The following is a 9,526-nucleotide window of genomic DNA, read 5'->3' as shown; positions in this document are numbered from 1 at the left end:
AGATGTCAAAACAAGAAGGCAAACGTGAGTGTTCACTGACCACATGTGCTACTGTTTTGCTTTTAATTTCGCACTTTGCTTTTCCATTTTCAAGCTCGCCTACATGTAAATTACTTCAATATCTTTATACACCAGGTAATGTCAACATTATCGTTACTATGACAGCCATCCACTGATCTGTAATTAAGTTCTTTATTACAGATCAGCATAGCCTTCAAATCACCAAGACCCAAAAATACTCAAAAACACACCCGGGGTTGAACACAACACCCGATACACATTTAAAATGCTGACATAAACGCAGGCTACGTTCCATGCGGATTCTGTAGCAGTTTGACAACAGTCTTGGGATCCCTTCGCTCGATTAGCACCATTTAAAAAAGGGGAAAAAATGAATATGAAAGGAGGAGTAAATGATCCTTTTTAACTGCAACATCATACTTCTAGTAACCAGATTTTACCAGTTGTAATATGCAATAGTAATCTAATTAATACCTTTGTTTTGAAACTAATGGAACACAGTTATGTATTTTTGCATCCTGATTACATTACACATATTCTGTTACTACCCAACCCTGCATATAAGTAAAATAAACACACCTGCATTGGTGAAAAAGCTCTTGCATAAGAGAGAGGCAGAGATGAGTCCAGCAAAGCGAAGGTTAAAAAATCATGACTCAACTGTGGGCAGAAGTATTGGAAACATTACTGTCTTCTGCAATTTAACGTGACATGCTCCACTGACTAAACAATCTAGGGACATGCGTTAAAGCTTTCAGGATGTACCAGGCAATATCTTCAAACTCAGCCCATTTCATCCCAACTCATTGTTTTATGCTTTGCAATAGTAACTCTGAAAGGGTGTGATAACTGTCCTAGTTTCACTAATCAGGATCTTTTCATAAAAGAGGTGGATCTCTGCAGAGCTGAAGCACCAACCAACAGACACTACACTACACTATAAAGTCTATAGACACTATTCTAGTCCCTCAAAGGCTTCAGCACAAGGCTGTCAAACTGCAGACCAGCAGGGCCGGAGTGAGGCCAGCACAGTCATTTCTCTGTTCTAACACACCTGATTCATCCCCAGGTTTAGTAGATGTGTTTGAGCAGGGAAATCACCACACCTTGCTGAGGTCTTGCCTTCCAGGATTGGAGTTTGCCCCCACCCTAACCCTGCAACCCCACAACCAAACTCCAGTCCTGGCCTGAACCAACCAACCCAGTGAAATAGTTTTAAAAATATTAGTCAGTAACGAAGTCTGAACGAGAGCAACGCATGAAAGCAGAAGATGAAATGTGTCGGTATGCACAGGCAACACAGAGGAACCTAGTGCTCCCAGGTTTCAAAATAACCAACGTTACAATGATTCTGAAATTCCAGAAATTCTTAACATTTCAGAACTTGACACTCTGACTTACCGCTCGAGCTCTGGGAATTGTTGGCATCCCCGCGGCTTGACTGCCCCGATGAGGTTTTGCTCTCCATTTTCAAACCGTAAGAGGTTTCTGAAAAAGCAGAACCAGTATGAGCTGAAGAGCACAGCACTGCCTTTTCTCATCACTCTCCGCCATGCTCAGAGTTGTCTACGATTCCACGGCCAGCAAGAGACGGTTTAACTCAGCTGACATCACGTTAGTTTGAACACAATAAACGTGCTTAAGCGCTTTACAAACAATCAACACCGTGAAATCTCAGGCAGACACACAGGCTAGAGGTCTGTTTTACATTTCACCGTACCACAACCTAGCCTCTGGAAGGCTTAAACAGACTAGAGAATATTTTCAAAAATACAGGAAGTGATAAATACACAATGCACCATGTAAGTTTTTCATATTGAGCATAAAAACCTAACAGTCGCTGTCTGCATGCTGTGTGTCAGCTCTTCAGGCTACATGAAACATAAAGCCCAGGTGTACTGAGATCTTAGAACCCCACTTTAAAAAACATCCATGATTCAGAGCTAATCGGAATTAGAGCCCTTCACTAACAATACAGTCTCTCTGACCCATTTCTATAGACGCAGTGCACTTTAAATAGCTCTCTGTGACAAACTCCCCGGCTACAGTCTTAACTGAAGGCGAAGAAAATAAATGAGGGGAGTTTCAGAGGAGGGAACGAAAATACACATGTGGGCCTGAACACAGGAAGGCCATGATCGGACGCAGCCCGTCGCCCACAGCGACTGGGGCTGACCCTTCCACACCCAGGGGGCTGGAGGAAGGAGATAAAGGTACGTTTACCCAGGTGGACACACTGAGCACCATTCACGGTGCAAGTCACATGCAATTTCCAAGGAAACTCCTTGAAATCGAGATTTACCAGGAACATTAAAAAAAGAAAGAAAAAAGTTTTTTGGCAACGACACAAAGATGTCCGCTCAAGTGCGGGGTGCATTACTCAGTTGAGGTGCGGTGGAGGACTCTTACTCATTGGAGTGTGCAAGGCAACGTGCTCTTGATATGGATTGAAATATTTGTATTGTTTTCCACAGAACTCGCATGTGTAGCTCCCAGTTTCTGCAGACAAAACAAAACACACAATAACCTCAAGCATCTTACACAGGGGTAAAAACAGCAACACACATGGACAACAGTGATGAAGATAAAAATGACTAATGAACAAAATGCCAAAATTACTATGCAAATCAGCAACAACAGCAGAATTTTCCAAACTTTTACTTGGTCCTATTTTCTGAAAGGGCTCAATCTCTTCTTTTGGTTCCTCCACAGGAATCACATGATCATAGGGATCTAGACAGAGGACAGAGCCAAAAGAGACAGGTAAGGAATAGAGAGACTAGAGTTCTGCACACTGAAGTTAATCAACAAGGGCTAGGGTTCTCCAACAGAGGCTATGGTTCTCCAACAAGAGCTAGGGTTCTCCACACTGAAGTTAATCAGCAGAGGCTAGGGTTCTCCAACAAGAGCTAGGGTTCTCCACACTGAAGTTAATCAGCAGAGGCTATGGTTCTCCAACAAGAGCTAGGGTTCTCCACACTGAAGTTAATCAACAAGGGCCAGGGTTCTCCAACAAGAGCTAGGGTTCTCCACACTGAAGTTAATCAGCAGAGGCTATGGTTCTCCAACAAGAGCTAGGGTTCTCCACACTGAAGTTAATCAGCAGAGGCTAGGGTTCTCCAACAAGAGCTAAGGTTCTCTACACTGAAGTTAATCAGCAGAGGCTAGGGTTCTCCAAAAGAGGCTAGGGCTCTCCATCTTGGTCACACAACACTCTGGTCTAATAAACTGCAACATAACTTTTATGTGATGTTATTGCCATAATTATCTTTAACCACTAACAACAGCAATGTCTAGATTACAAAGTCATTCTCTCTTATTTCATAGGAACAGTCAGTTCAAAAACAATGCATATAATGTCACAGTTAAGCACTGCTTAACGTATCCTCGACCACTCACCGCAGACAAAGGGTGTAAATAGTTTATTAACAGTACCACACTATGTTTATATTAAACACAGTACTGCCTCTAGAAGTCCTAGTTGGGAAAATTCACCCTTATTCTCTTACACATCTCGCTCGCTCGCTCTCTCTCCCTCTCTCACATCTACACACACACACACACACACACACACACACACACACACACACACACACACACACACACAACTTTTTATTTTAAAAAAGACAACAAAACAAAAACTAGCAAGTGTGGTTTTTAAAATTAAACACTAGAATAATAACAGCGAGTAAGTCAGGAGTGTGTAATGGCTCCAGGCCTGGATTATGAGGCTGAGCCCTTAAACTAGCTCAACATGATTCAGCCCTGCAGCCGTTGACCTGCGGAGCTTTTCCTTCTCTTACTTCCTGCGTTTCCACCACTACCAGTGCAAGCTACTGTCCTTCCTAAAGTCCTCTATATGCTGGCATCATCATTTCTTGTTCATTCAAGAATAAAAATGCAGACTTAAGAAATCAGTTGAAGAGAATAGCTGCTCTCCTTTACTGCAGGTCATCGAGCATTATTGAGGCATCCTCTGGATAATGTCTGACAATCACGCAATGAACCCACATTTTTATAGTTTTCTGGAGTGGTTATGTAATAACCCCCACCTTCCTTTACATGCTAGTGTTTGAAATGTCCACCATCCAAACCATACATTATTCAATATATGCAAATTGAGATCCAACAATGAGCAAGTTCCCCATCATTATGCAAGTTAAAGCGTGACACCATTATATCCCAATGGAAGACTTTCATCTTTGTTTAAAAAAGGATCTCGGCTCACACCGCCAAACACCTGCAAGATAAAGTTGTTCTCCTGCATCACTTTGTGCTTCGTGAAAAGATAACGAACCTTGCTTAGCCACAGAACAGTCAACGGGGCTTTCAAGTCTTTTAAAAACAATAATCCCTCAACACTAATGTAGTTATTTCTGTCAAGTCTACAAATATACTTTTTAATACCTCACTGTACTATAATCACATTCGTTTATCTACGAAACAGAAAAGGAGACGAGAGGCTAACCTATGCTGTTCCTGCGCTGTGCAGAAGGATCAGTAAAGACTGGCAGGCCGGCCAGAGGACGGCACGCTCACGCAGCAGCAGCCGGAGAGGCTGCGACTCACCGTCCACAGCGTGGAGGTCTCGGTGCTCCTGGAAACAGCTGTAGTACTTGTATTTTTTCCCACAGACGTCACAGGTGTAACGGAAGGAATCTGCTTTCGCATAGGGACCAGAACAGACATGGGGTGCTCAAGAGCCGTCAAGACGACGTTGAGCGGCATCGCAGTCCTGAGTGCCGAACTGTGCACTCAGGAAGCTTGGTACTTTTAAACGAACAACCAAGAATGGCTATATTAAAAACAAACAAACAAAAAAAAACATTCCAAGCATTCCGTGAAGAAGCTCTACTCACTGTTTGGTCCTTGGGATCCCCCTTCACCAGGCACAGTGTTCTCCGTCTCTGCGCAAGAGAAGGAAGAGTGAAGTAATTTTCTTCGTTCCGGCGACTGAGATGCCATATCTAACAAAAAAGTGGCAATCGGTCACGTACGGAAGCTTCCATAAGCACCGAGCATGATGTTAAAAAAAAAAATAAAAATCTCTGCTGTGTGCCCAAACCGAATCCCAAATGACCCTGCTCTACAAAAAGTATGAAATAATGACTTCTGCATCCTAGTAGTGAACTACAAATTGAACACAAAGCCATTTGGGATTCAGCAACAGTTCCATTTAAAGACGCAAGGAAAGGGGTGTAAGGACCTGGGGCAAACGCACACCATGCCGCCCACTGGGTCTCACAGTGCATTTCACTTTAAGAGTAAAACAAAAGTCCACAGAAGTTGGCTTAAGAGCTTTGCTGGCTCATGTCTTCTGAGCACTTAAATTGTGATTTTGTCCTGCTGCTGCCGGGAAGCTTCAGGTCTGGCGGTGCAGTCTTTACTCTGAACTGCAAGTTCTGTTTGCTGTAAACAGTGCATTATCTCTGCACTGCTGATTTCAATTACAGCTGGTAATTTTTCTGTCGTATTTTTCAGCCGCAATTCCTTTCCTTGTCTGACCTTGTAAATGATTGCTAAGTACAGTAGTGTTTTGTTTCATTTAGCTTTCTTTTTTCCTTTTTCAAGACCATTTCAAATGATTGATTTAAATATTCTGTTCTAATAATTTTGCTGTGACCAATGTCTGTGTCTGGTCCTGATTGCCTTTCTTTAACCTTTATTGTAGCAACAGGAGCAAACAGTATCAGCACCAAAGGTCTTGCTTCCTTCACTTACCCAGTATTTATGGAGGCAAATGCGGACAGCACAATGTAGATTCACTAAAGTATTTTTGTTAGTCTGAAACTGTATTTTTTTCCACCTTCTAGGAAAGCAACCCCTCTGGGGATTCTAGGTAATATTAGACCTGGTTGTGGGAACTGTGGGTTATGCGGAAGTTTTGACTGTACCTCTGTGAGCCCGGACGTGGGTCTGAAAGCAGTTGTAATACTTGTATTTCTTCCCACATATTCTGCACACATAGGAGCCTGTGTGAAGACAAAAGATAATTTGCATCAAGCGCATCCAGCGTGCGAGCACATCCAGGATGCCAGCGCATCCAGAGCACGAGCGCATCCAGCGTGCTAGCACATGCAGTGCGTGAGCACAGCCAGTACATCCAACGTGCAAGTCCATCCAGTGCACGAGCACACCCAGCGTGCAAGTGTGTCCAGTGCGCGAGCACATCCAGCATATACCCTGTGTGCTAGCACATCCAGAGCGCGTGCATGTTCGGCCTGTGAGCACATCCAGCATATCAAGTGCGCAAGGACCGGTGAGTGCGCAAGCACCAATGGGTGGCATTGTGGAGCCTCACCTTGCGCCTGGGAGTTGCGCGAGCCGCCGATCACCACGCAGATCTCGGCCGGCAGGCTGCTTTCGCTCGCCTTGCCATTGCTGGCTGTCGCTGAGGCCGAGGCGGAGGATGAGGCGCGGCGGGGCTCCGCTTTGGCCGTGGGGCCTGCTGCTTTGGGCGGAGCGGCCGAGGGCGTCTGGGCTGGGGGCGTCTCGGCGGTTGCCGCGCCCGCCTCCGCCGGTTCCCGCCCGGGCTTGGGCCCTTCCTGGGCACTCATCGCTCCGCTTTGCTTCGGCCGCAGCTACACGGGCTGGGGAGGAGGAGGAGGAGGAGGAGGAGGGGCAGAAACAGGAAACTGATTGCTGCAGAAAGGCCATTAGCACGTTTGCTGTAACACCATGGGAAGTCAGCATAAGTTAATAGCATATTCAGTACGCACTGCAGTCCCTACAGATATACTCGTTCACATCGGGCTCCACACAGAGCCACTGTGCTATAAAAGATCAACTAAAGGACCCAGCGTAAACCAAGAACAATGCCCAGCACAATCCTGTTTGCATCAAGCCGACTGCATGCACAGCGGACCACACAACACTCCACTGATGCTTACAAGAGCACACAAACCTAGACATAATGGACTATAATTAAACTCTAGGCAGTTTTAATGCCTACCAGCAGTGGGGTAGATGAGCACTAAGCAGTCCTAACCAGTACCCAGAGTGAAAGCCTGAATAACTGGTGCTGAAACTGGTTGAACCCAAGTGCATTTAGTGGCAAGACTACATCTACAACAAAGACTATAACAACTACGACTACTGCAAGGCTAATCAATCACAGTACACCTATTTCGTTCCTTTAAAATGCTCATAGGTGTTTTATTACAACCAGACATAAGATACTTGGTACTGGATGTTACAGTGTCAGTCAGTCATGGCAGTCTGTTAAAGGCGAACAGACTTCAAATAAGTAATCAAAACAACAAAAACATAAAAACACCCCACACATTTGCAGGTCTTACACCAAGCATGACTTGGCCCTCCTGCCCATAGACTGCAAAGTCATTTTATTTTTATCACACCTGAGAGCCTTAAAAAGATTAAACGCGAATAACCTGAATAAGCGTCCCACCTCCCCCTGCAGAAGCAAGGGCGGGTCATCAGCAGTGTCCACAGATCAGGAGGAAACGCTTCTCTCATCTGTTTCAACTCCACTGTTTTCTAAACAGCTTCTCACCTGGCCACCATCCAACAAGCAAAACCGTACATCTTATGCCGATGTTTTGGTTTTTTTTCCAGTCATGTGAATTTGTGTTGAAAAAGGAAAGATGTACGGAGATATGTGCAGGTTTCAGGGGCCTCATTATCAAAATGAGCACACCTGCAACAGTGATACGTCCCTAAAAAATACTGGACAAATATGTACCACCACTGCCTTTCAGAGTAAGAACAGTAACAGAATTCTATTTGCCAGATAACAACGCACGCTCTCCCAACAAAACGCTCGGAAAACCTTGTCTTGAGCATCAATGCAAACCGTTCTGTCCTTAAATGGTAAATCTAGAGCTTTCCTTCCTTCTAACATTGTGTTAGAACAGGCAGCCAGAATCTGACGCGCACACCGCTCAGAAACCTGCTGACTCCACACACCACCTTGCGCTTCAGAGAGAGAATCATACGCTTTGACTTTTTGCTGGGTGCTACTTCACGTCAAAACGACCACAGACGCCTCTGGTGGGGCTACATCACTGTCCCTGAAAGAAAACGGCTACACTTCAGACACCAAATGAGCTGTCAGCCTAAATTTCAGGAGAAGGATATATTTTAGTGATTTGACCCATTTCACAAATAATTTGACTAAATTTATAGGGCTCATGCATATGGGGAAAGGTTTTTTTTCCTGCTTCTACCTTTTATCTTAAATGATAGATTCACCACTTAGGATACCAACCATTTTGGGCAGCATTTAAACATGAAGGGGAAGCAGGTATGCAGCCACTGCAATCTCACTGGCTAACCGGGTATTAGCTCCGTTTGCACCTAATGGGTCACAGCATCCTTTTCTTCACTGGTTTTTGGTTTTTTTTAAAGAAAACTTTGGTGTCAACTCAACACAGAATACAAGGCGTGTAAACCTCGGGCCTGACCGTGATATGGTATGATGCAGACTGGCAAGGCAGTCGCTCAATTCTTTGTGATATTTGAGTTACTAACATGAGCGATGATAATATACCACAGAATCCAGGCTCACTGTCCCAGAGCCGGGAGAGGATTGGATGGTTACGTTTTGAAGTAGACAATGGAAAATGAATATTAAATATCGGCATTAAATAAGTAAGGTGGAACTGTGAATGAAAAATTAGTCAGCGAAGATTGTAGCAACTTCTAGGCAGGGCCAGCTGTGATTCAGGACCGAAAGCTAGCTGACAACTGCTCAAAACAAAACATTTCGGTCACAGCCTCCTGGTCACAGTTCCCTGTTTGGTATTTTACATTTCGATTTTATAGTTTTACTAGACAAAAAAAAATGTAAGGAAAGATTTTAATAACCTCACAGAATTTAACAAACTCATACATTTACTGGCTATGCAGTTTCATGACACAGATGGAATCAGGTGCTTCTCATCACACACATCAGACAGTGGGTTTACACAAATCCATGAACCGTCCCGCTCCTACCAACTACAACGTGAGCTGGAAATACTCATTTCAGTACCGTCACAGAAAGGAAAAAAAAAAAAAAAAGATTCGTCGCTTTTTTTCAGGACGGGTCAGAAAATGACAAGTCCAGCTGCTCCAGTTTTCCCGCACCAGAAACACTTTGCCAGCCTGCACTCAATTACTGAGCCCTGTCTACAACCAGCAATTTGAAAAAGCAATAACTTAAAAATATATTTTGGGGGGGATTTTCCCCTCCATTTTTCCCATTAACTGAGATGGCTGAGAAACAGAAATGTCAGGTCTTAAAATTCCATTCAAATGAGTGGGCAACGCAATAAAGCTTTTTCAATTTATATGCTAATGTTCCCTGAATTAAATTTTAATAACTGGAAGCTATTGAAAAGCAGACCTGAATTATATGAAAATAAATCCTGAAAGAACAGTCTAAAATTAGAAATTCAGGACGGCATCCCGGCTGCTGCTGGTCCTGGCTCGCGTGAGATTAAATTTTTTTTCTTCATATAAATCAAAATTGCAAATGCAAGCTTGAGATAGAGTGGGAAAATCT

The 9,526-nt window shown here is 43.9% G+C and overlaps 1 protein-coding gene across 1 annotated transcript in view; it reads right to left on the bottom strand.

Moving 5' to 3' along the window:
• The window catches only part of znf618 (zinc finger protein 618), a gene marked incomplete at its 5' end in the record, with an annotated part of 17,132 nt that extends 10,611 nt beyond the window's left edge, over positions 1-6,521 (bottom strand). The window contains 7 exons of the mRNA XM_027025701.2: positions 1,423-1,509; positions 2,431-2,520; positions 2,683-2,754; positions 4,591-4,680; positions 4,881-4,928; positions 5,916-5,993; positions 6,323-6,521. Of these exons, the coding sequence (XP_026881502.2) occupies positions 1,423-1,509; positions 2,431-2,520; positions 2,683-2,754; positions 4,591-4,680; positions 4,881-4,928; positions 5,916-5,993; positions 6,323-6,521 (664 nt within the window). The remainder of the gene's footprint in view (positions 1-1,422; positions 1,510-2,430; positions 2,521-2,682; positions 2,755-4,590; positions 4,681-4,880; positions 4,929-5,915; positions 5,994-6,322) is intronic.
• Positions 6,522-9,526: the final 3,005 nt, after the last annotated feature.

This window comes from Electrophorus electricus, chromosome 6 (genome assembly GCF_013358815.1).
Source record: "Electrophorus electricus isolate fEleEle1 chromosome 6, fEleEle1.pri, whole genome shotgun sequence".
Taxonomy (NCBI): Eukaryota; Metazoa; Chordata; class Actinopteri; order Gymnotiformes; family Gymnotidae; genus Electrophorus; species Electrophorus electricus.
The sequence above is the reverse complement of the archived record's forward strand: the minus strand, read 5'-3'. Positions and strand labels throughout refer to the sequence as shown.